Raw genomic sequence first — 26,636 nt, 5'->3', positions numbered from 1 at the left:
GCATTTATCAATGTGATTTAAGGTAGATATTAAGTCAAAAAAACACTCGAATGGTTTCTGCAGGCTCCGGACCATTGAGTCTGGACCTCGAGCGTCACAGCCATATTTTTTACTGGCAACCTTTTCATGTCGCTGGAATTTACTGTCAGGAGAAAAGTGACTGTTTTTTACTGGCTGCCAGTAAAAATACTGGCGGTTGGCAACACTGCTTGTAGGTCTTGGAACTGGATGGACTGAAATACAAATCTTTTGACAGATGAAGCATCTCTCATATACATATTAACCTTGTATATTTAGAAGTTTAACCAGATTTCATCTTTAATCTTTTTGCTGCCGCAGTGGTTTTTGCATTTTTTGCACAAATGCTTAAATGCTTCTATTAGGCTTGAAGATTAGATGGTGGTAGTTTTCACTTTTTTTTTTTTTTTTATGTCACGTAATTGGCACAACAGATTATCAAAAACATATTTTCTGTAAGAAATACAAATGCAATATATGTACTTTATAGAATAAAAGGTGGTGATTTTATGTCTGTGCCCCAGCTGGACTTAAGAGCCCTTTCACAGTGTGCCACCCCAGGCGTCAGCAGTAAAGTGGCGCTATTTTTAACGGCGTTTTAGCGGCACTATTGGGCCGCTAGCGGGGCGGTTTTAACCCCCGCTAGCGGCCGAAAAGGGGTTAAATCCGCCCGCAAAACGCCACTGCAGTGGTGTTTTGCCGGCGGAATAGCAGCGCTGCCCCATTGTTTTCAATGGGCAGGGGCGCTTTAGGAGTGCAAGACTTTTTCTGACGCCCTGCCAGCGCAGCACCCCAGTGTGAAAGCACTCGGGCTTTTACACTAAGTTTGCAGCTGAGGCTTCTTTCAGGCGCTTTACAGATGCTATTTTTAGCGCTAAAGCATCTGAAAAACGCCTCAGTGTGAAAGGGGTCTAAAAGCAGGTGTTGCCTTGTATGAGTTATATGAGAATTTGCCACATGTATTAACTCTGTACTGTATGGAGTTGATTCTCTAAAGGCAAATAGACTGTGTACTTTGCAAACACAGTTGCACTCATTTTCCCTAGAGATTGGTGAATGTGGTAAAGCTTTGCAGATTTCCATCATCTAATCATGTGCAAGCAAAAATGCTGTTTTTTATTTTTTTATTGCACCAGATTGGGTATGCTTTACAAAGTGAAGCTTCGCCGCATTCACTAAGTTCTGTGGAAAATTAGTTCAACTGCAAAGTGCAGTCTATTTGCCTTTAGTAAATCAGCATCTGTGGCTTAGTAGGATGGCAATCTTCCTATATACAGTGGGTAAACTACAACAGGGTGTTCAGTTGCACCCAGTGGCTCCCATTGCACATGGCTACATAACCCTGCTTGTTATCCCAAGCTTTCAGGAAATTCTAAAAATTCTTGAATATAGTCGCAGGTCCTCAATTGTCTCCTCAGATCATGAATATTACATAGAGGCACCCGGTGTACCTAAGCAGTAGTGTTATAAGAAACACCACAAGGTGATATAGTGTCTTATAACCTGATGTCATTTCAATATTGGGGCTCAGTGAAGTAAGTAAATAGATCACTAAGTGTAATTTCTGTCTGCTGCTTCAATCCTCGGCTATCAGCATGAATTACTTCTGACAGGTTTTTTAGACACCAAGAGAAAAAAGATGACAGGAGGGAGCTCCAGCACGCAGCCTGTGATTACAGCCTCAGCTCTGTTCCCGTGCGCTGTGTTAATGGGGGCGTGTCCCTTTCCTCCAATCAGCTCTCCTCACTGAGTGTAACTTCAGTGCCCCGCTCTGTGCTTTCTGAAAACTAAGGCTGGCCATAGACGTTTCAGACCTTGTCTGGGCAGGCTGAATGTACCAAGTTGATCGATCAGCTTGGGTACAACCAGTCTGCTGGATTCCCTTGCGATTATTATTAGCGGCTGCTGTAGCCGCTAGCAATAATCACTGTCTTCTCCTGACAGAGACGGATTCCCCCACCAGGAGCAGTCAATTCCTCGGCAAGAGGGATTCCCCTTTCACCACTGCATGTGTTGATGGGGGAATTGTGCGAATTTCTTTCCTCCACCCCGTGGTTGCAGGAAAGAAATTTGCACTGTCTATGGCCTGCCTTAAGCCTGGTACATATAATAAAGTTTTTTTTTTTTTTAACCCAGCTGTCAGCTCCGTTCGGAGCCGCTGTACTAACGATCCGACGTTAGTACAGCGATCTCCCCCGCTGAGCTGTTGTGTTCTGACAAGGGGATGCCTCCCCCACCAGGACATTCCGATCAGCACTCTCTGCCATTGGCTGAGAGTGCTGACCAGGAGTAAGGATGAGCTCAGGTATGTTCATAACCCGCACGTGTAGAGCCTGCCAGGAAGTCGGCACTGCACAGCGCTAATCACAGGCGGTGAGACATTTCCCGATCTCTGCAGCCGCGGATCGGGTAAATGTCTCACTGCTTGTGATTAGCGCTGTGCAGTGCCGACTTCCTGGCGGGCTCTACACGTGCAGGTTGCGAACACGCCTGAGCTCCTCCTTAATTAGGAGCCGGTCGACTGCTGGTTTTACCAGCATGCTCGCTCGACAGAAGCCGGCTTCTATCGGACCAGTTGCCATACACGCGGCCCACTGGTTTTTTATTGAATCGGCCGATGTTGCCCATCATTTGGCCCGTGTGTACGGGGCTTTAGGCTGTATAAATTCTGGAGTTTTAACAGCTGTATACAAGAGGGCTACAGATAAACGGATGTAAGGTATGTAGGGTGATTTGTTTAACATCTATGTATCACCTGAGGCCTGCCACTTCACTGGGTATATGTGAGGGTTTACAGCCACTTTAAGCAAGCTGGAGGGGAAAACTACCCTATTTTTACATCAATTTTTTTTTTTTGTAGTTTAGTTATTAAATGAATTGGAAGTAAAGTTCCTCTTTTGGTGTAGGATTTGAGGTTGGTCACACGGCTATCAAGGTTTCCTTTGATCCAATAATGTGTTTGAAGATTACTTCTAGGAACTATTCAGTTTATGACTAAGGTACTTGAGACTGAATAAATATTTCTTGGGCACCTCTGTCTGCTACCAACTTTTCTATTTATTTAGTTTGTGCTTCATATGTGCGAAGTATTCCGTGCCAGTCCTGCAACTGTACTTGTTACAGACATGGTTACAAAGCAGTTTATGTAGGTCCTGATAGAGTTTCCGTACTGTAATCCACCCTCCTTTTGTAAACTCTTCAGGATCCAATAGGTGTCATAGAAATGATTGGCAACACACCTAACTGTAAAAGCCATTTTGTAACTCCAACCTGCTACTTCTGACATTAGCTGAACTACTACTCCAAGTAGGCACTTTCTGCAACATAGGACATTTTCTATATGCAGTCTGCTGTAGAAAAAATTGTATGTGCTGGCGGTATGTTTGCAAAGTGACTTAATTCAGGGGTTTCAATAAGCACCATAAATAAGTTTTTTAAAAATGTGTGTGTTGTACACATGAGCACCATCTGTGCATTAGTAAAATAAAATGCAGATGTTTAAATCATGCTGGATTGCTCTGCTGGGGAACTCATGACAAGAATTAGGACTTCAACATCTGCACAGACTGACGCTGCTGTCTAAGCTTACTTTGGCAAAATTTGAAGAGGAACGCCTGTCTGTGTTCAGCCATTGTTGTTATTGTGCAGGATTTGTATAGCACCAACAGTTTGTGCAGCACTTTACAAAAAAAGGAGACATTGCAGTTACAATACATACAAAAAGGGGGCAAACCAAGTACAACATCCATAACTGTCAATGGAAATCCAAAAAGGAAAAAAATGCAGACTTTGAAGATATCATACGAGACAAGAACATCTTAACTTAAAATCATTACATATGTATTACATGATTAAAAGCACATGGATCCCAAAATGACCCCAAGGATCCATCTACTTTTAACCTTGTTACTAATATTATGTAATTATTTTATTTTACGTTAAGATTTTCTTGTCTTGTATGGTACCTTTATAAAGTCTGCATTTGTTTCTTTTTTAGATTTACAGTTACAATACAATTCAGAGTTGGATGGGCTGATGTGAGCGCTTATGATCTATAGCAAGGGTCTCCAAACTGCAACCCACGGGCAGATGCTCTTTGCTTGCCCTTTTTCCAGCCCTTGGGGCACTATTCCTCCCACTGATACAAGGCATTTACTTCCCATTGACACCAACGATGGGGCAGTTTTCCTCTCACTGACACCAATGATGAGGCACTATTTCTCCCTCTGATGCCAACACTTAGCAATATTCTTCCCACCAATACCAATGATGGGGACCTATTGTTCCTTCCACTGATCGCAGGTGCTATGTAACTTTCTTACTCCCACTGACAACCAAGCCTGTACATTGCTTACACCAAGGCATTTTCTCCTTTTACTGGCCACAGTCTGGCCCCTCTCAAGTCTGAAGGACCGTAATCTAGTCCTTTGTCTAGAAAGTTTGGAGACCACTGATCTAAAGGGAAGGGGAAGTGATACAAAAGGTAGTAACTCTGTGGGGATGAATTGTTCAAGAGAGTAAGATTCAGTTGCTAGACAAGATGAGATAGACTTTCCTGAAGAGAGGAGTTGTCATGGATCGCCTAAATTCTCCAGAAAAACCAAGTGGACAGTTTGGTTGATATTTTAAGATGAGGTTGGTTAATGGTTGGGAATGGCTTTGTAAGTTGTTAATATTTTGATTAGTGTTTGTTGGATGATTGGAAGCCTGTGGAGAGACACTGAGCGAATAGTAAAGTGTATGAGTCGTGTTGCTGAAAACCAATGTTGTACATTGAGTGCTAGGCTTTGCCGTCGCATATGCGGCATTTAACGCTACTGCCTTAACAAAACTGCCTACATTTTTTAAAAAATGACGCAAATATCCTAAATCTCGTGACTCCAAAATGGAAGCATCTACGATGTGGCATTGAGTAAAACAATATTCTTGGATGAGGCAGGTTGGAAAGGTTGGGCCTGAATGTTTTCATATATTAATTTTACAGTAGATTGGAAACATAAAGGTTCTGAATAAGCCTTGCCTACCTATGTAAATGAAGTCCTATCTCTATACCGTTAAGCCATATGCATTTTGCATATGACTTCTGAAAATAGTGGAGATTTCTCAAAAAAAGGCAACACCTCATTGCTTTTCTGTTGTAAATGTAAGTTTGTTTTCTTCCCCAGGGTTCAGTTTCGTTAACCTATTTGTCAGTCTTTTATTTCCAGAATATATATTACACCTAAATTCCATTAATTGTACATTATGTATGCACTGCAGTTTGTTTTTAAGCAGGGTATGTTGATTGATGCTAAAAACAAAAGCTGTAGAGAACAGCAGGGAAAAAAAGAGACCTCGTTTTCATCCCCTAAATGGCCCATTTATCAGATACAGGAGTTATCATACATTTTTGATTCATCTGAATTTTTCCATCTCTCTGATCTGTGGAGAGTCGCAAAATTTAGGAATCCAGGAAATTATGATTCATGAAACAGATTACTTTCTTCAGGTGGAAAAATCTTTCTGTATATATTCAAAAGGATAAAAAACGTGCAGTTTCACAATCACTACTTCCAAACACAGTCCAGCTGGTATTTACAAATTTGTTTTTTTGGTGCATTGACATTCGAGGGAAGGACAGATTTGGTAAACATGTCAGTATGTCCTTGTGCAGCTCTGCTGGTAAAGCTAATGCAATACAAAGGGCCTTTTCGAGGTCACTTGTGTCACCAATCTGAATAAAATGAGATGTGCAGTGTTCCCCCTTTAAAGTAGATGAGAAAACCATCGGTGCAAAGCATTAGCAGTTGCTGGTATGTATGACATATGTATATGCGCAGAGCATCGTGGAGGGCAGTGGGATGGGCACCCGAAGGCTGATTTTTCCATCCTATGGTAACATTTGCAGTATGCGCCAGGTACATGGTAAACCCCTCAGAAGGGATGTATACCCCCTCAGTTTTTCTTTCTTCTCCTTTTTTTTTTCTGACACGTTGGTGTTATATCTTTCACTTAGATGTTATAATTTACAGCTAAATAAAACAAAAACTGTGTCTGTCTGCATTTCAGACTGCAAAGCAACAACATGTGATTATTTTAAAAGGGGGTGATTCTTTTCTATACCCATTGTAACGTCTTCATAGATTAAAAAAAATTCATAAACCAACAAAAATATAGTTTTTTTACAAACAGAAGTGCAACTTTAAAAAATAAAAAAAACTGTAAACTCTATTGGCTGTAATGCCAGGCTGCAAGTGGGGACGGGGAAGTAAATGGGAGTGAGGGAGTGCACAGGACAGACAGGGTGCATTATACTTTGGGAATGGGGAGGTGACCTGAAATTGGGGATGGGGAAGCAAAAGGGGGTGAGGGAATGCACAGGGCAGAGAACTGAATGGTCTGGGGAGGCTGTTATTTTACACAGTGCCAAGTACTGCTACCTTGCTGGGAAGGGAGACACTCACCACGTCGCATCCAGTCAGACACAAATCCAACGGAGAAGTTCCTCTTGTTCCAGAACGCCCAGGCAGCAGAAAGACAGAGGGAGCCCGCGTCTTTCAGCCAACGTGACTTGCTGATAGAATCAGAGGGCTGGGGCTTTAACAGAAAGGCTGAGCTCTGAGGAAAGTGGAAGCACAGGTGGGTACTGGAGATTTTAATCAACTAAGATGTACTGGAGATTTTAGTCAACTAAAATACCACTAAAACAATTCAGATGACCAAAGTAGGACTAAAACTAAAATGGCATTTTATTTAAGTCTATGACTTAAACTGAATTGAAATATGACGTCAAAATTAACCATGGACATTACCTCCTCCACACCAGAAGGATGCAGTAGTCTTTAGAGTCTTTGCTGTAAATGGGAAATCAAAAATTAGAACCTGAGATTGGCCCTGACATTGCGTGTCAGTGAACAAAACAACCTCCAGCTTTTTTTTTACATAACCTTTAAGTATTAATCCCAGGATGTAGCACCAGTCATGTTGCATTCATACAACAGTCATGCTGGCATAACCCAGTCAGATGAAGCAGTGGGGTCCTAGTGGAAAATCTCAACATGGGTCCTCATACCTCATTAAAAAATTCTTGATAGCCCAGTTTTCGTTTTTGGCAAGCTTAATGCAGGAGTGAGACGGCCCACAAAATATATGATGTACACAGGTGATAAAGTAGGAGTAGCTGTTGCGTTTGGGTCCCGGCATCTCAAAGTCTTCTAGTCAGTTGTAACTGCTACACCCACCTGTAGTTATGCCCTGGAACATAATGCTCAAAAAGAATCCCATCTTTCATTAAGAATGTAGTAGTCTGTTTTCTAAATCTATTATTCTCATAAGTGTTATCTGAGCATTTACATTTTTGTCAGGATGAAGTTATAATTTTATATTTTATATTCATCCCATTTTATGGCAACTGCTATCTCCAAAATCAAATAATTGCTCTGAACTATGTTAACCTTTGCCGGATCTTTCAGAATGTTTATAGAATGTTGTATTATCATTATTAAAACTGTAGCAGTCAAGTATCAAGGAATGCAATAAAGAAGCAAAGTCCGGCCTGTTCAGAAAACAAACAAGTGGAGGAAATAAACCCAGTGTGTGTATATATCTGTAGATAGAGTACTGGGGCTTGGCAGGAAGGCTTGCTAGGATACCCAGCAAAGAAACAAAGCGGGGTTAAGTGGTTTTACTATAAACCTGCCCACACAAGAGTTGAGTTTCAATGTTGACATTTTCTCAAAACATAATGAAATATTTAGAAGGCTTTTACGCCTGTAAAATGAGCTCCAAATTCGCACAGCAGGAACTGGAAGGACTGACAGCTTTAGCAAGTACAGTTTTAAGCTTTGGCATATAACTTGAAGCCTGTTATAAATTTGACTTTGTGAGAAGATTTCACTGGCATGCTTCATCTATGCTTGTATCTTTAGTGTAATAATCTGTATTTTATTTGCTTTTCACTTAAGGTTGAGTATCATTAAAGTGGATGTAAACCCGAAAAATATATTTTTAAGTAAGGCTTGCACCTTGTACTGTCTAGGATTTTATGTCATCTGTGCCCAGTCTTGCCACAAAGAGTTAACCCAGCTCTGAGCTGTCTTCTCTTTTTTCAGTAAGATAAAAACTAACAGAGAAATAGGAGTCTGTTTTCCCCCCTTGCTGTGAGTGACAGGTGATTTACATATCTTATGCAGGAGTGTGAGAGAGGCATTCTGTGTTCTTCAGATCCCCTCCTCCTTTCTTCTCTAGCTCTCCCAGGATAGGCTGATCCACACGTCAGCATGATTGGGCATGCTGAAGTCTTATGTTGACTTTCCTGGGTTTTGACTGGATGTTAGAGATCATAGCAGAAGTTCAGTGTAAGAAATACACAGGAGAAAATGCATGTTAACAAGGAGTGTAGAGGTGGGCGGGGAGTCTCCTGACATCACAACTCCACCCACCAAGCTCTGGACAACAGACCCACCCACAGAATCTGCAGTTTTTCGGGTCTCATAACAGACAGAGGGGAGACATTTGAAAGGTAAGGATACATGCAGGAGGCATGTATATCCTATAGATAACCACTATGGCAGTAGCTTAGAAAGGATGAGAGTGCGTTTACATCCACTTTAAGTTCATTGCTCTAAACCGCAGATGAGTGTCAAAGTGTGGGTGGAACTTTGAAAACCTACAACCACTTAAAGCATTAGAAAGGCAAATAGTGCAGACGGTTTTTTTTTGTTTTTTGTTTTTTAACGGACTTCTGTATGTCGATGAATTAACAAGTTAATCTTTTTAAAGGGATCGCTAAAAATTGGGTATATTATTGTATTTGTCCTAGGGCTAATTTCCCCTCACCCTGGTCTGGTCTCTGGGAGAGACAACAGAATCTCTCCAACAGACACTAGGAAAGCAATATGAGAGCTATTTTTTATTGAACTGGAAAGGATTAGAACTTATGTCAGGTTTTTTCTGTTTGGGTTCATATGTGGGAGATTTCCTGGACACCATATAGAAAATCTCCCCAAGAGGATGCCGAAAGAAGAGGTTCTAAAGCTTTACCACTTAAAGCAGACCTTAAGCACACTTCTGTAACATTCCTATACTCTTATTTTTAGGAGCCTTTGTAATAATTTAAAATTTAATATTCGAAAAATAGAAGTCTTGCCAAAGAGCCCAAAGCAAAAGATGTCCATTCTTACCTTTAACTCAGATTTAGGACTGCCTGATGCAGCTAAGCCCTGTCAGCTGCCATTTAAGTGACCAATGAGACAGCTTTAGTGACCAGTAAGGGCACTTGCAATGGAAGTTGGTAAATCTTAGCCATAAAGCCAGGGAAAGTCAGGCCCTGGTAACAAAGAACATGTTTTTTTGGATTGCAACGATAATGACAATAGCGAACATATTATGGTGCCCACTCTTGAAAAAGGGTTTTATTTTTAAAAGCTTAAAATGGAGTTAAAGTTAACTTTAAAATGGAGTGGGGACGTGTTTACTACTACTGTCCCAATGCCCACTCAAAAAAGGAGGAGAAAACAGATGCAAATAGATAATACAAATCCGATGTTCGCCTTTCTAATTAAGTGCAGGGTTCTAATTCTGCTGACCTCGGAAGAAAAAGTTTTTTGCTGTCCTGGTAACAACTTCCTGTCTTAGTGACAACCCATGAAGTGAAGGAAATCTGTCTGGATTTTAATTTTAAATGTTGATTTGTATGCTGAGTTATTTTTAATTTTTTTTATTTTATTCATTTTTAGGAAGGGGAAGCGACTCAGAATCAGACCAACCCCACAGAAGATTACCCGATGTCAGGAAAGATGATATGTCTGCTCGACGAGTATCTTTTGGCGAGAACAAAATAATAGTGCCTTTTAACCAGTACCTTCCCAACAAGGGCAACCAGACTTCGTACCTCCCCGCTCCTCTGAGGAAAAAGAGAGTTGAGCACGATTACCGGAAAAGTTGGAGTACTGCAACTTCACCACTAGGGGGAGAAAGGCCATTCAGGTAATAAGTTCACAGCACACTAAACCTTGAGCATGCCCATCGGGGTCATGTTTAACATTTTTGTAGCATTTTTTTTTTTTTTTGCCTGTAAATACAAAATATTTCATATTAAAATTATGTATTCTCCAGTTGAGTCAGCAGGTGGAACATGAGGTTCCTGTTCGTTTTTTTTCTCTGATGCATTTGCCTGTTGAAAAAGGCTATTTATGGTGCTCAATAGCTGCAGCTACCTGAATTGCAGTGACTTATTCCTTATCTGATGGCTCAGTCTGAAGTTTTAGTCAGATCAGTTTTGCCTTAAAGTAGGCAGTCACTTCTGTGCTGTCTTGTAACTAACCCATCCTTTGTATTAATAACGTTTATAAATGATTTATGTGAATGTATATGTGTTTATACACAAACACACACTCATTTAAGCTGGTCATACATGATTCATGTATGTTTGTTCAAGCAGCAGGTTCAACAAAAAAAGAGCTCATTCCCCCATCAACACATTCAAGGTGGATGGGGGAATCCTTCCCGCTGTGCTAATGTATTGTGATAGCAGGGAGACTTTACCGCTGTCAGAATACAATGACTAGTGTTGCCGGCTAGCAACACAGCTGGAGGCATTGATCGTTCGAGAAAACCCCAACAGGTTGGTTGTACACAAGTCAATCAATCGACCTGTGTACAACCTGCCAGCCTATACATGGATCGAAATTTGGCCGGTCCCTGCTGAATTGGCCAAATTTTGATTCATGGATGGCTGACATCATTAAGACTGGAGAAGTACATCTCTGGATATACATATTTTTTTCTTGCATGCCGTTTTCACTAAACTTAACCAAGTATTTTTCATTATATGCTTTGTCTACTTCATTTTTAAATATATATATATATATATATATATAGTGGGGAAAGTACCTAAAACGTGAGAAGACAGAATCTGGAGCAGTTGTGCATGGTAACCAATCGGCTTCTATCTTTAATTTTTTAACGTTTAGCTGTACAGAAGCTGTTTGGGTGCTATGCACAGTTGCTCCAGATTCTGTCTGCTCCAGTTTTAGTAAAGTTTTAGTAAATTAAAAAATCCTCATAAAAAATTGGTACATCCAAGGGATATTGGTAGTTGACATTCTATACAAATTTCAGCTTTAGCTGTAAGATCTCATGCACACTGGACATTATAAAAAAAGCCAGTAGCGTTAGCTGTAGAAAGCTGTAGCTGTAGAATGAGTTTTGCAGCGTTTTTTAGCACTCTTTTTTTTTTTTTTTAATAGCAAAACTATACTCTCAGGGGAGCTTATGGCTCAAAAACGCCGATAAATGCAGAATAGCCGCATTTTCCAGCATTTTTATGCTTTTATCCGTTTTTTACAGCTGAAAAACAAATTTCTGTTTTTCTTCCCAGCCAGCAAAATGCCCCTGCCAAAATATGCTGATAACAGCCTATGTGTGCATGGACGCATAGGATAACATGCTGGGGAATTTACTGGCTGCAGAAAAAAATGCCTGAAGCCAAAAACAGCAGCTGTAAAAACGTCTAGTGTGCAAGAGGCCTAAAAACTGAGCTCTACCCATTCCAGCTTCATGAACTTTTTTGGTGACGATGTACTTAAAGGGGTTGGAAAGTCGAAAGGTTTTTTTTTCTTATCTTAATGCATTCTTTATGCATTAGGATAACGCGTTCTTTGTGCATCAGCCCCCCTAATACTTACCTGAGTCCCATCTCTGTCCAGCGATGTCCACGAGTGTCTCTGCCATGTGAGACTCTCCCTCCTGATTGGCTGAGACACAACAGCGGCGCCATTGGCTCCCGCTGCTATCAGTCAAAGTCAGTCACCCAATCAGGAGAGGGGGGGTGGGGCCAGGCTGCAGCTCCATGTCTGAATGGACACACGGAGCTGTAACTCGGCTCGGGTGCCCCCATAGCAAGCTGCTTGCTGTGGGGGCACTGAACAGGAGGGAGGGGCCAGGAGCACAAAAGAGGGACCTGGGAAGAGGAGCATCTGAGCTGCTCTGTGCAAAACCACTGCAACAGAGCAGATAAGTATAACATGTTTATAAAGTCTTGTTTTTTTTCAATAAAAATAACAATCACTTTAACATTAAAAAAACAACAGCAAAACTTAGTAGGTGGGAGGGGGCTCAGGCAAGCTCATGTTTACTGGAGATTCAAATCAGTGGTGCAGTTTACTCCTTAGGCTACTTTCACACTGAAGCACTTTACAGGCGCTATAGCGCTAAAAAATGCGCCTGTAAAGTGCCTCTCCTGTCACTCCAGTGTGAAAGCCGGAGTGCTCCCACACTGGAGCAGTGCGCTGGCAGGACGCTAAAAAAAGTCCTGCAAGCAGCATCTTGGAGGCGCTTTAGGAGTGGTGTAAAACACTGCTCCTAATATGCCCCTGCCCATTGAAATCAATGGGCAGTGCCGCCAAAGCGCCGCTGCAGCGGCGCTTTGCGTGTGCTTTTAACCTTATTTCGGCCACTAGGAGGGGTTAAGAGTGCCCCGCTATTCTAGTGGCCAAAAAGTGCCGCTAAAAAAATAGCGACTCTTTAATGCTGACGCCCCAGCGCCGCAGTGTGAAAGTGCCCTAATTGTAGTGTTTTTAAGCTCTCAAACTTGGAGAAAATAAGCTCTTCCTTTTCTGGTGAACATGCGTTTGCCTGAGCCTTTGTGGTTGTGATTTTTATTAAAGTTTTAAATGGGGTATGAATTAAAACCCTGGTCTTTAATGTTATTTGGAGCATCGTTCTAGAGATATTTTCACTGTGACAGTAACAGTTTCACTAGGCAGAAAGTGAGGGAGATCTGTATGTGCCTCTGTTGCGCATGTTCCCTTATTTTCTGTCTGGCAAAACAGTTGTCTTCGTGACAGTAAGTGAGGAGAAATCTCTCTAACGTAGCCCAAGATAGTAGTGAAAACATGAGGAGTAATATCACTTCCAGCTCTATCCAAAATTACAAAGAAATGTTTGGCTGGATATACCATTAGGCCCAAAAACATAAGTTTCAAGCCCAACGCCAGGAAAATTATAAATTATCCATTGCAGTGGGGCTGTGCCCACACTGCAAGGGTTAATTGCTCATTTTGTCTAAGCAAGAGGGGGAAGTTTACCTGATCTTCTGCTCCCTTGGCAGGCACTGCACCCCCACAATCTGACGGTCAATTGTCCCTCAGAGGTGTCACGTCTCTATATCCTGCACTGGTCTTGATGACATCGGGACCCTAGACCGCCGGAGCATGGGGGTGCAGGCACTGCAGGAACTGGACTAGCAGCAGAGAGATCAGGTAAGTAAATCTCCTTTTATTGTTCCCCTAAAGCTAAACGAGAAATCAATTCTTGCAGTGTGGACACAGCTCCACTGCAAAAGGATCATTTTCTTCGTTGCCCAAAGTTGGGCTTTAAGAGTTCAGAAAAGGGTGGCATTTAACATTGAATGTGTATATGTGGATCACGGACACATTGTAAATCTAAAAAAAAAGCCATACCATGGACACAAGCTTAAGAGGTCATAATCAGGATGCTTCTAAAACAAACTTTTGTCCACTGAGCTAAGATGGGAAGATAAACAAAGAGTATTCTAGTTTGCACTTGTCCTTTATTGGCAAAGTGAAATATACGTATATAGAAAGTTCACAGGATTTACATAGACATATATGTTTTAGAGATTGTATGTGTTTGCTCTCCTGACTTTGAAGAGAACTAGCTGGTTGAATGTCCCCCTCACTGCTCAAATTAAATGCGCATAGGCGGGAGAAAGGTGAGTATATGCTGCTGGGAATGGGTCATTAAAGAGAACGTGTTGCTTTTTGCCTGTATTTAGTTATGGAAGATTCGTATCTGACCAATTATGATGGTTATATCACTAATTACTTTAAGGATGTTGATTGTCCTCTTGAGGCCTGGTAATTGCTGCTTTGCCTTGCCTGAGTTTGTGCTATAGATGTGCCGTCATGAGTGTGTAGAAAGACATTGAATAACAGACCTTAGTTTAAGCGGTTGTAAAGCTTCAATTTATAAATAAACATGTTATACATACCTGCTCTATGCAATGGTTTTGCACAAAGCGGCCCTGAACCTCTCCTCCTGGGGTCCACTGCCAACGCTCTCCGCTTCTCCTCTTCTCTGTGTGCTCATGTGGTCATGCTCCGAAGCCAGGGTGTGCATGACCATAGACACACACAGCTCCAAACGGCCCTGCTTCCCCACAAGATTTGAGTGACAAGAGCAGGCACCAATGGCTCCCATTGCTGCTGAGTCACCTGTGAGAAGAGCTGCTGCAGACAGGCACAGCACTGGATCGCGATGGGGCTCAGGTAAGTGTTTAAGGGGTGGAACAGGGGAGAGCAGTTCTTAAAAGGTTTTTACCCTAATGCAGAGAATGCAAGGCTTTGATATTCAATGCTGTTCTACACATACAGGAGCTGTGGAAGAGTTTGCTATCAACATGATGTTAAGCCGTTGTCATAATAGGGACTGTCAGACCTGAGATGTCCTCTGAGCTTATGAGTCACCCTTAGGCAAGCCAATTAGGCGCCTAACTGTAACTGGTTTCCAGCTACTTTAATAATGTCACATGGACAATACTGTCATCTGCAGCACTTCTTAAGGTGGTTCTAAAGACAGTATTTTTTTACTTTAATGCATTAAGGTAAATAACTTTCTACATGCAACCCCCCTTCCTTATAGCCACCTGAGCCTGCGATGTAGAGAGCAGAGGTTTTCCCGGCTCTCTCCTGCTTTATTGGCTCAGGTCAATCACAGCGCGTAAAAAGAGAGTGGGAGATGGGGCTATGTCCCGCTCTGTGTGTCATTGGACGCGAGTGTCCCCATAGCAAATGGCAGCCAACACTCAGTGTGGGGGGGGAGCCAGGAGCGCCAGCGAGGGATCCGAGAAGAGGAGGATCGGGGCTGCTCTGTGCAAAACATTTGCCCAGAGAAGGGAAGTAGAATATGTTTGTTATTTTTTAAAAAAAGCCTTTGAAGTCACTTTTAAGCAGCAGAATTGCTGAAGTTTAACTCCTGTTATTACTAAAATATTGCTGGACATCCATTGTTAGGGGGTGCACAGCAGCAGAGTTGCTCTAATGACATCGAAAGTTGAACCCTTTTTTTAAAATGTGCACCTGCTGCTTTGAGTGTTGTAGTGGCAAACAGGAATGATGTTACTGCTGTAAAAATGCACGTGGATTTTTAGATCAGTACTAAAGTATCTTGGAAGTAGCTGCTTTGGTCCAGTTCCAGAAACTGTTGCTGGAAAGAAGCATAATTCTATAACTTCTAGCCTTTTTTTTTTCTTAACAAAAGCAGACCTCTCTGGCATGCAGACAGTTTTAACATAAACCATGGCCACATGTTTTACATAAAAATTGTGTTCAAGCAGAAGCTTGATTTGAAAAAATGGAGCATTTTAAGAATGAATAGAAATGTAAGCAAAGCATATATTAAATAGTTGGTGTGGTTATGGTTCGATTTATGTCGCCGCACTCAACTGTGTATTAGATATATGGCATCTGCAAACTGTTATTCTTTGCTGGCTCTTCTGCCTGATTATGGAGAGGATTATGCATGGTTAGTGTGTTGGGTTGATCAGTCAAGGATAATGAAAATCTTGGTAAGCTTCCTCTCTAGGTGGTCTGCTGAACATGGGCACAGGAATTGGACAAATGTGCCATTGTGCATGCTGTGACTAGGAAGGGGGAGGTATAAAATGCATTAGGAATGGACTTTGAGTATAGTTGGGTAAAGAAGCTTAGGGCATGGTGTGTGCATGTTGTTTTTATAACTTTATACATACGCTTACAATATATTTCCTATGTTTGAAAAATGTTATATACAAAAGTGTCATGAATGAAGATGAACAATAGGATATTCCATTAAATATGCATTTCTTCATTTTGTAAATATAACCCATTAGGAAACCTGTCTACTTTCTCTGCTGTTAGAGCAGTGTTTCTCAACTCCAGTCCTCAAGGCGCACCAACAGGTCATGTTTTCAGGATTTCCCTCAGATGAAACGGCTGTGGTAATTACTAAGGCAGTGAAACTGATCAAATCACCTGTACAAAATAGTGGAAATCCTGAAAACATGACCTGTTGGTGCGCCTTGAGGACTGGAGTTGAGAAACACTGTGTTAGAGTAACTTATATGAAGCGTAGTGCTTTCATAAATGTGAATGTGCTCACCCTCTCCTCCACATAATGCCGGTGAGCACTCTGTAAATTAAAGCTTGCAAAGCATCACAAGAGCTTGGTTTTATTTTGTGGCTCTGGCATGCCAGTGTTGAAGAGGACATGTGCATACACAGTAATAATCAACCATCTTTACATGGACACTGGAAGTTTGCGGTGCTGTGAGGATGCCAAAACAACCGGCTTTTTTTTTACAGAAAGAGAGTTTAAAAAATAACTTTATTCCAAGTGTTAGTAAAATGTAAGTCTATCATAGCATTTTATTAATTTGAACTTTTCTTTTTATTTCTGTCTGTGTCCCCATTGAGGACAATTGTAGATGGTACCTGGGATAGGGGGTGAAAATCAAACTCCCAGTTGGGACGCACCAGTAAGAACCGAACAGATACTCTACCAGCTTTATTGCTGTCTCTTGTTGGAGACATTTCCCCTTGTTTCCTGTTCCAGGTGGTACCAGTCAGGAAGGGGAACTATACCCTATGCCAAAGCATGCACCAACAAGTAAACCACCCCAACCAGAAAATGCAACATCAAACTTAACCACCTGAACAGTCAATACTCAACCCTCAAAGCACAACTCCAGTTAGCATTTCTTTAGAAATATGCTGCTGAGCTTGTTGTAATTTGTTAAGTAGTCTATAGGCTCGTGCAGTACTTGTTTCCTTTTCTGTGCTGCTCTCCACATAACCAAGGTTAGGTTTTGCTCTTCTGTATTAATATTATTATACAGTATTTATATAGCGCCAACAGTTTGCTCAGCACTTTACAATATAAAGGTAGACAGTACTTTTTTTTTTTTTTTTTTTTTAATCGTAAGAATATAAAGTGAATACAAAACAAAACATATTGGGCATACCCAGGCTTGGAATTAAACACACACAAAAGAAGAAAAACAAAAGCAAATGTGCGCCCCATAAGGGAACTGGAATCAAGTTATCTGGAGTGTGTAAAGTAAAAAATCAAGTGGTACTCTCTAGGGGTGCAACAGATCGGATCGTTCCTCGGATCATAGTCACGGATCGGATCATTTTTCGGATCAGCAAAAAAAAAAACTCCCCACTGTAATATCCAGTCTCCCCCACTGCTGTAATATCCACGTCATCTCCCCCGCTGTAATATCCACATCATCTCCCCCACTGTAATATCCACAATCTCCCCCACTGCTGTAAAATCTGCGTCATCTCCTAGCTGTAATGTCCGCGTCATCTCCCCACTGTAATGCACATCTCCCCCACTGTAATGGACATCTCCACCACTCATATTGAATTTTAAAAGCAGCGAACTTCTGTCAGATTAGCAAATCTTTGCGATGAGCAGGGCCGACGCGGCTTTTAAAATTCAAGATCTAAGTAGTCAGACGGAGTTGTAAGTCCTGTATTTCACTATATAAACTGACTTTACTGTTTACTGTTATAAATACGTGTAAAATGCAAAACTCCGGTGGGTGTAACAACATGTCCGCTTTTCCCCTACTTAGTGTATCCTTACTGTGGACAAGTGTGGGGTATAGCAAGCTGGCAGCAACAGGACGTCACTTCGTGTAGCAAACTGCGATGGGTCGCTGAATATGTCGTTACACCGGCCAGAGGGGTGATGTCAGCGATCAGCTCACCGCCGCCGCGGGTGTACCAAGATGGCCACCGCTCCGGAGTTAGGCCGAAGCCACGGCCTTTCCTAAGGCCGAGGCAGCAGATCCCGTGGTGTGCCGATCCAAACAGGTTGACACATTCGGATCGGTGACGATCTGTTGCACCTCTAGTACTCTCCCAGTATACAGAGCCACATCTAAAAAGTAAACAGAAGCAAAACAGAGCATCCTATGGAGGGGTTTCCGAGGATCCGACAGTTTGCCTGGACTCTGTCCAAATATCTCATACTTTGGAGAATATTTTTGGACATCCCCTAGATTCATATGTAAATTTAAACAATGGAAACGTTTTGTTGACAATATTCTTCCAATAATCTAAGATAGGGGCAGGGTAGATTTCCATCTAAGGAGTATAGTAACAGTACATTTATAATAAAATAAGAGGGTTAGGAAGGCCCTGCTTATAAGAGCTTACGCTTTATTAGGGTGGTACAAAAGTTAATAACTGTGAGGGATGAGCTTAAAGAAGAATTTCTTACAGGATGAATGACAGCCACTGTTATTCAAATGACTAAAAAACAAGAGAACCTGGGGGGTCCGGCCAATATTTTAGCCTGGGATTCTGAATTCTAACAAACGGAAACTATAGGTTGAAATTTAAAAAACAAGAAGAGAGAGGGTGCACCTAGTGCATTACCATAACACAATGTTTATAGAAATATAAATAACAGGTAAATACTCACAAACACATGTCATGCACAAGCATATCTAGAAAAGCTGATGAGACTGCCTCCAAGTTCACCATACTCCGCTGATGGCGTGTGAAGACCTCATATTGTCCAGGAATGGCTGACACGTTTCAATTGTCAGACCCTCTTCCTATATTTCTAATAAAATTGTGTTCTGGTAATGCATTGGTAGCTGCACCCTGTTTTGTTTTTTAGCTTGCCTACCACAGTTCTGAGAGGGCAGCAAGATGTTTGTGTGTTTATACCTACAAGATTAACCAAGAGGATAGTCCTCTCCCCATCTAGAAGCATCACACCTAAGTGCAGCAGGTTACATTTTTGACATGCTTATTAAAACAACTCACTGTGAGCAAAAGTCTTTATGTATTCAATGTTTTACTAAGTAAGCCTGGGCTCACAGTACAATATTGCAGAAAGCAGTGCTGGTGTCCTAACAAAAGTGATGCTGTCTGTCTGGTAGGATCAAAGGATTAGGTGAGTATATCTTGGCTCTTCAATCCCCTAGACTAGGGGTCTCCAAACTGTGGCCCTCCAGTTGTTCAGGAACTACAATTCCTATGCCTCTGGTAGTCATATCTGTGAATGTCAGAGTTTTACAATGCCTTGTGGGATGTGTAGTTCTGCAACAGCTGGAGGGCTGTAGTTTGGAGACCCCTGCCCTAGACAAAAACAAGCAGTTAACCCATGCAGTACAGGAACAGCTCCACTGCATGGGGGAGTTCACCTTTAAGGTATGTAAAACGAGAACTATAAAAACATAGGTGTCTCTTTTTAATTTATTTTTTATTTATTCACTGGAGGTGTGTTGCTTTAACCCCATCCTAAACCTTTTAGCAAACTCTTACCCCCACCCACAACATGTAAGCTTTAAAAGCTAAGCCTCAAGCTGGCCATACACTAGCAGATTTTCAGACAATCATTCTTGAAAATTTGTTCCTGAAGAATGTTCTTCAAAGTAAAGTTCTTTCAAATTTAATTTGCTTTCAACATTCAATTTTGGAGTGAATGGACTCATTCGGTTGGGAACAATTTTCCATTCTGCTCATTCATATCTCCTTGTCACTGCAGTCAAAAATGAATGTCAGTTTTATCCCACTAACTACTAATTAGAAAATTGAATGAACGTTCATAAAGCAAAAAACTCTGCTAGTGTATGGCTAGTTTAACACTAGTCTCTAAACCCTGACGCTAACCCAAAACCCTATAACCCTCATTCTACACTGTAAGTATTTAGTGCTTGCATAAAAACTAGATCCCAGCACCACAAGAGACTGATCAGTAAGTTATATGATTCTCTGCAGATCCTACTTATTAAAGGAGAAATATGGGGTACTAAAAAAAACAAAAAAAAAAAAACATACCTACTCACCTCTATAGCTGCAACATCAGTGTGATGCTGCAGCTGTCCCCTGCCGGCTTTAAGACTAAGAACTCAGCAGTCACGTGGGCCAGTCTGGGGAACTGCTGATCGGGCATCTGGGTCAATTCTGACATTATCAGGATCCTTCCAGAGCCTAGAGTGGCTCTGTGATATCAGCTGACAGTGGAATTTAGCCTGCTGTCAGCTGATCCTGGGTCACTGGAAAACACAAGTAAGTGCACTCCTGTCTTCCAAAAGAGAAGTATGGCCAAAAAAGCTTTGGCTATATTTCTCTTTTAAAATATTCACATTGCTGTCAATCTCACTGCAACAATCCTGTGCCTACAGTGGAACAATGAAGCTAGTTTTGAGATAGTTTTTAAATTCCCTGAAATATTTTAATCTAATTGTGCTTTGTTTAATGTATAACTGCGCAATAGCCCCAACCACCCTGGAGCAATTGAGGAAGAACATGGTGAGGGGCAGAATGGAGAAGATGGAGCCTCTTCGCTGATTAAAGGACAGTTAGGAATAACTGAAAAATGTAAAGAGTATTTCGACCAGCAAGATGATGATGTGAAGGAACAACCATCAGTCAGTGAGGACGAGGAGGGCCGGAAATTAAAAAGCCTTCAAAAAGTTGGAATAAAGGTCATGCCTGCAGCAAAGCGTTACAGCAGGTCAGCACATGGCAGAGGGAATGCTGTAAAGGTTTTTTGGTTTTTTTTTTTTACATTTTTGGTGTGTTGCATTGAACCCCTATATGGAAGCATGTGCATCCATTTTTCTGTGTAACATGGGACTAATCATGGGGGAAGGGTTGGGGCAAGCCTTGAAAATCAAAGGTAGTTTGTTGCAAGAGGATATCGGTGTTCTGTGCATAACTGCACTTAAAAAGTAATCCCTAGAAAAAATTATTTACCAAGGTAACAGATGCCCTCAGTCGCCATCACAGGTCGTAGTTGAGGATTACCAATATGCCTAAGAACTTACCGGCAATGCCTAATTTTGACACTCATTTCCTTTTAAAGTCATCAAATACTGCTCCTGTTTGGATCCTTTAAGATGTTTATACATTTTATAATAAGAATGTTCATTCTTCCTCACGATCTAAGTGATAAAATCTATGTAATACAAGAATGTATTGTAGAGGAGAATGCATCCACACAGCCTTATTCAACTGTTTCAGCATGCAGGAACTCTTGAAATAATTTTCAGTGCTCAGGGAGCCCCTGCTAATAATTACAATATCTACAGCTCATGCTACATTAGGGTGATGATCACTGGGAAGAATGATCCTTATGTTTTGTTGTCATTGGGAAGAATCCCTCCCTTACAGAAATCTAAAAGATCATTGGTGTCAGTGGTTACTTATTTAAGAAGCAGAAGTTGCCCATTGCACAAGGAACCCTTGGAAACATCTGAAGGAACTAGGGTTCCACATTAGGCATCTGCCTAATGTGTCGAACTAGCACAGATGTAACTTTCCAAGTTGACTGGCAGTTATTGGCAATACACAGTCTTATGTTGAACTGCTCAGTTAGTGACCGGTTTACTTTGATTAGTTAATCGTGGCAAGCCATAGGCTTGCTAAAAAAAAAAAAAAATGTAACGTGTTTGTCATAGGAAAGAATGTCAGGGTTTAGTGCATACACTATATAGTTATAACACCTGCACTAATTTGTGGTTTTCACAAGATCAGGTTTTATAGTACTGAACAATATCTGACTTACCATTGCCTCAGTTTTTGAGAGCTGCTCTTTAAATGGTTGCTGTAGAATGCTACACATTGTTGTTTGATCCATTTTATGAAATAAAATAAATTGTGTTTTCTTTTTTATTTTGGATTCATGTGGGATAACCCTACTAACGAGCTTACACTTTGTACATTTTATGTTTGTTAGTTGTTCATAATAGCTAAATTTGCTTTCTTATGCTGTGCTGATTGGTACTAAAGTCGTATAAGCTAATTACTGGTAGAGTCCTACATGTAGAGGTTCTACGTTACTGTTGTCTTGAGTTTTATAGAAATTATTTCTCTGGAGAAAACTGGATGTTCTGACCTGGGTTAGTAAAATGGCTTATTTGTCTAGCAGAAAAAAATGAAATTATCATTCCCATTGCCTATAAAAGACAAACATTTTATACAAGAAATGTGTACCCACAAAGATATGTGGTCATACTCTTCGCAATGGGACAATTCATTGAAATCCAACCATACTAACTTCAGCCTGTATATTTAAGCATACACTATGTGACGTAATCCGTTTTAGTAAATGGCTTTGTGAGCTTTGCTTATTTAGGAAGTTTTCCTGTTCTGTAACAAATACTTTGCACTTGAAATTTTGTTTGAATCTGGGACTGGAGTACATCACAAATAACTACTAATGTCCTCTGCATGTGACAACCATATTTTTTGGTTTTATGTGTATTCCTTCAAAAGAATTTCTGCGTAATATCATTGTAACTGTCTTAGTCCAAAGCAATGTTCAGAAGACCAAGAAACACCAGAGATTGTATTGCGGAAAGAGAGCAGCCACCTAGCTAAGGAGGATTCTGAAGAGGAAGAAGAGTGCAGAATGCCAGATATTGAGCGAGATGACTTGGCAACACGCAGAGCAAGAATGAACCAACCAAAAGTTTCAACACCTTTTAATCACTATATAGGTTCCTATATTACCAAAACCAAGCCTTCTCAGGAATCCTTGACTGCAACCACTGCCTCCTTCAAATGTGATGGGGATAAAAGGTTTGCATAATCTGATTTTAATGCCAGTGGAAAGTGCATGAGTTCATTTACCAGTGTGTAGTGTTTTCCATTAGTTTGCTCTTTGAAGCTTTGCTTTCTTCTAGAGCACATTTGCTCAAATCCGGTCACCTGTTGCTGCCAACAGTGCACGTTTTGCAGTCTTCCAGGTATAAGGGACCATTTAAAAGAATTGCATCATTTATTTTCCTGTCATTCTGTGAAGAGAGCTGGAAATCGTGCACTGTTTGCAGCCATCAAGGACAGGACTGAGGTACACTGTCTTAAACCTTGTACACACGATCAGATTGTTGGCCAACAGAGCGTCAGACTTTTGTCAAAAGAGCGTGTGCCTGGATCTTGTCTTGCATACTAATGGCACACAATTGTCTGCCAACAAACACGAATGTAGTGACGTACTACGTGGAATTTCAGCTCTTGAGCACCACCCTTTGGGCACCTTCTTCTAATGTCATGTTTGGTGAGCATTGGTTCTGAGCATGCGTGTTTGTACTTTGGACTTTTGTGTAATGGACTTGTGTACACACAATAGGAAAATCTGATAACAGATCGTTGTCCGCCGAAAATTTATTAGCCTGCCATCCAACATTTGTTGGCCCGAAAGGTGGCCAACAATTGTCTGGAGGAGCATACTAATGGTCTGATTTTAGGACAACAGTCTGTCATCAGACAATCCCCTGCCAACAATCGGATCGTGTGTATGAGGCTTAAGGGTTCAAGAGGCTGTTGAAGAATGGACTTTTATGTAAACGTAAATAAACAAATTTTTTTATTCCTTTTATTTTTTGTGTAACAAAGAACTGCCCTATAGCCAAGAATAGACAAATTCCAAGAGACCCAGAGTAGCAAATTGTGCTTTAAAAAAAATGCAAGCTCCAGACATAGGAAAATGTTTTACATGTAGTTAAAGCACATTTTTCCTGTTTTCCTAAAACTGCTTGCAGTGTAACTGATTTAATTGAGGGACCCTGGATTTTTATATCTATATAACAATATAGTTTGATTTTCCTGATATCTAGAGGTACCATACCAATGAACAGATAGGGTTTTATATTCTGCAGTACTTTAGAATCAATATTTAATTTTAAATTGTAATGATCCAAATCTACTAGAGGTAGATACGTTTTCTTCTGTTTTAAAAGAAAAAATGTGCATGGCCATTAAATCTGTGGGCATAAAGTCTGTGACATAATCAGGGTACCTTCTAAAATATCACTATATGCAGCAAGGAAGAAAGTCAAGACCAACCTGTGGAGAAGGTGATCATTCAAAAGGAAAATTTAGCTCAAAGACACATAGACAACGGATCTGACCAAGAGGAAGAGGAGAAAGTACCAGACATTCAGAGGGATGATTTGGCCAAGCGTAAAACTCATGGCTCAGTAACACAACAGAAGGAGCCTTTGGTTTTTGGCAAGTCCTCAATAACAAAGGCTGACTTGGCAACCTGGCAGAGACTTAAGCTATCTTCCGAAGAGAGGTGTGGCTTTTCAGTATTGATTTCTCCACAGTTATTTTCCAGATAATTGTCATCAAAATTCTATTTTTTAGCTGGTCTCATCTGGTATATAGGGCTCACATCCTATGCAGAATTGATTTTTGCATACAAAGAATGGGCCTGGGGCTCCACAGAGGATTAAACCACGTATTGGAAAATGCCATAGTTAATAGCAGAACAACATTTTTGGCCCAGCAGCCTTCATTCGGGACCTGATAGAGACTATTGGACTAAACATGAACTTGTTTTAACTAGATTAATTATCTGTAGATTATGCCCATAAACTACAAGGGAGCCCCAGAACCATTCTTGGCATACAAGGAGTTATTGCACTATACACATTCTCATACTCAAAATATTGTACATATTTTTCCTTGTGATTGAACCAATGGCAACATACTACACAGCAAAGTCTCTCATGCAGCCATCTTAGAGTTTGACTTTTTCATATTGTAATTACATTATACTTCTGATGTAATGATACTGACATCACATATCAGGAGCTTAGCAAGGCTTAAAAATTGCTGATTAAAAATAATTTTGGTTGACATTTTCACTGCCGTACAGTAAAAGTTTACCTACAGTAAAAGATTACCTACATTAAGATTGCAATTTAATTTTTGATTTCTTCCTTTTGTTGGAATAAAGTGAAAGTATGACAGCAAAACAGATGCCTGGTAATGCCCAAGCACCAAAGATTGATGCGACCCGAGCAGCCAGTGATGACTTTGGTAGACGCAAATTATCCTTGCAAGAGAAAAGGGCTCGTAACAAACAAAAATTTGTACACTTTGGCCAAGTTACCGAGATTGATCAGAAGAGATGGGATAGGCTCTGTATTGCCAAACCTGACATTAGTGAGGAAAATGTCAGCGATGGAATTGCCTCTGACCTTGCATGTGTCAAGGCGGTCATTTCAGACACTGCTTTGAATGTTCAGACAATGGACACCGTTCCAGTAACACATCTACAGTGCGAGCTGAGGTATACTGCATGTTTTCAGTTGTGGCTGTATGAGTTGTCATACCTGTGATAATGAACATGAATGATACAGCTTTTCATATTCACAAAATACTGGAAAATGACTTCAATGTCTGCTTATAGTGTATTTCTGTTATTTTTATTCGTTTTCGTGCAACAAAATTTTATAGCCCAGACCATATGTCTTTTTTCATGTATCAGAACTGGCATGGGATTTTGTTTCCAAGGACAGAATTACAACCTCTGTCTTAAATGTTTCATAAAGAAATGGCAAGAATGTTTTCTCTAGTGGCCCTGTTTTTGTGATGCTCCTATGATTTACTGTTGCTTCCTGTTTCTTACATGCTGGAAAATGGTGTTTGCACTTTGAATAGATGTACTGCAGAAGTTGAAAAAATCCCAGATGCCTCTACAGTCATCAACTGTCCGCAAGGACCATTAGTGGATACCCAACGAGATGACATGTTGGCACGACGAATAGGCACTTTTCAGAAGTGTGTCAAAGTTGGCCATCCCTCTCTTACTACTGGTGACAACCAGGAAAATATACATAATGGAAATTTGAAGATCCAAAAGGCCAAAGTGAAGGAAAATAAACAGCCACTGCAAGATGATGATCAACTCCTGTGAGCATCTTGTGTGCTCTGTGTTCAACTTAAGAATGACTTGTTCTGTGCAGTAACACAGCAGTGCATGATTATTGCATTACTGTTTTATACTTGCTTTGTATTGTCCCTAAATAATACTAAACTGTTTGGATTTTGGTTTGACTAAAGTGTGCTCAAGTCTCTAACAATGTCCTGAAGGAGTTACGCATGTTGTGCGCTTTAGAACTGCCTGTTTTTCAACATCCTGTCACATGTTCCTGTAGGAGTAAGGACATATTTCCTGAAGTTACAGCTGACTTGAAGCCTAATTTAAATGACAAAACTGAGACAAATGCAGTACAACTTAATTCAGCGGAAGATGCATGTAAAGAAGATTCCAGCTTGCATAAGGACAGAAGTACACCAGATCCAGATAAGGATGACATGATGGTCAGAAGGATCTCTGTGAGTCAAAGACCACCAGGGGTAACTCTAACTCACTTCCTTCCAGTGCCGTTTTCTCTACAAAAGACTGAGGAGAAGTCTCAAATCCTTCAACCAAAGGAGAAGCCACCCATCAGGTCAGAAAAGTGTAAATATATGTAGAGATTATATAAAAACGAATCCTTAAAGTGAGTTAAGGTAGTACAGAAAAATGAACAAATGGGTCTAGTTCGTTACTTGAAAACGAAATGCACTGTAACTTCATTATATCATGATATTACTACAGACCGGATGAACATCAGTCAACCCATTGATCTACTGTTATTTAGAAACCTGCCTATTCAATACTGATAATAAGTAGACTCTGTGCCTAAACTGTGTCTAGTCTGTAAGTGTAAGTTGACTCCTAAGTTTAATTGTAGACATGATGTTTAGTACTTTATTCTACATCTGGTACAGCTGTTTCAGTACTTGGTCGTATTTCAAATCTTGATGTGC

General features: G+C 40.8%; 1 protein-coding gene across 6 annotated transcripts in view; it reads left to right on the top strand.

Annotated features, from left to right (window-relative positions):
- Positions 1-26,636, top strand: part of LIMCH1 (LIM and calponin homology domains 1) — a 397,172-nt gene that overhangs the window by 289,764 nt on the left and 80,772 nt on the right. For all 6 annotated transcript variants that reach the window (XM_073608522.1, XM_073608523.1, XM_073608520.1 and 3 more), the window contains 7 exons: positions 9,735-9,984; positions 20,302-20,541; positions 22,338-22,610; positions 23,854-24,108; positions 24,775-25,110; positions 25,482-25,733; positions 25,979-26,275. In XM_073608522.1, the coding sequence (XP_073464623.1) occupies positions 9,735-9,984; positions 20,302-20,541; positions 22,338-22,610; positions 23,854-24,108; positions 24,775-25,110; positions 25,482-25,733; positions 25,979-26,275 (1,903 nt within the window). The remainder of the gene's footprint in view (positions 1-9,734; positions 9,985-20,301; positions 20,542-22,337; positions 22,611-23,853; positions 24,109-24,774; positions 25,111-25,481; positions 25,734-25,978; positions 26,276-26,636) is intronic.

The sequence above is a fragment of the Aquarana catesbeiana genome, linkage group LG01 (assembly GCF_042186555.1).
Source record: "Aquarana catesbeiana isolate 2022-GZ linkage group LG01, ASM4218655v1, whole genome shotgun sequence".
Classification (NCBI taxonomy): Eukaryota; Metazoa; Chordata; class Amphibia; order Anura; family Ranidae; genus Aquarana; species Aquarana catesbeiana.
This window is presented reverse-complemented; position numbering and strand designations above follow the sequence as displayed.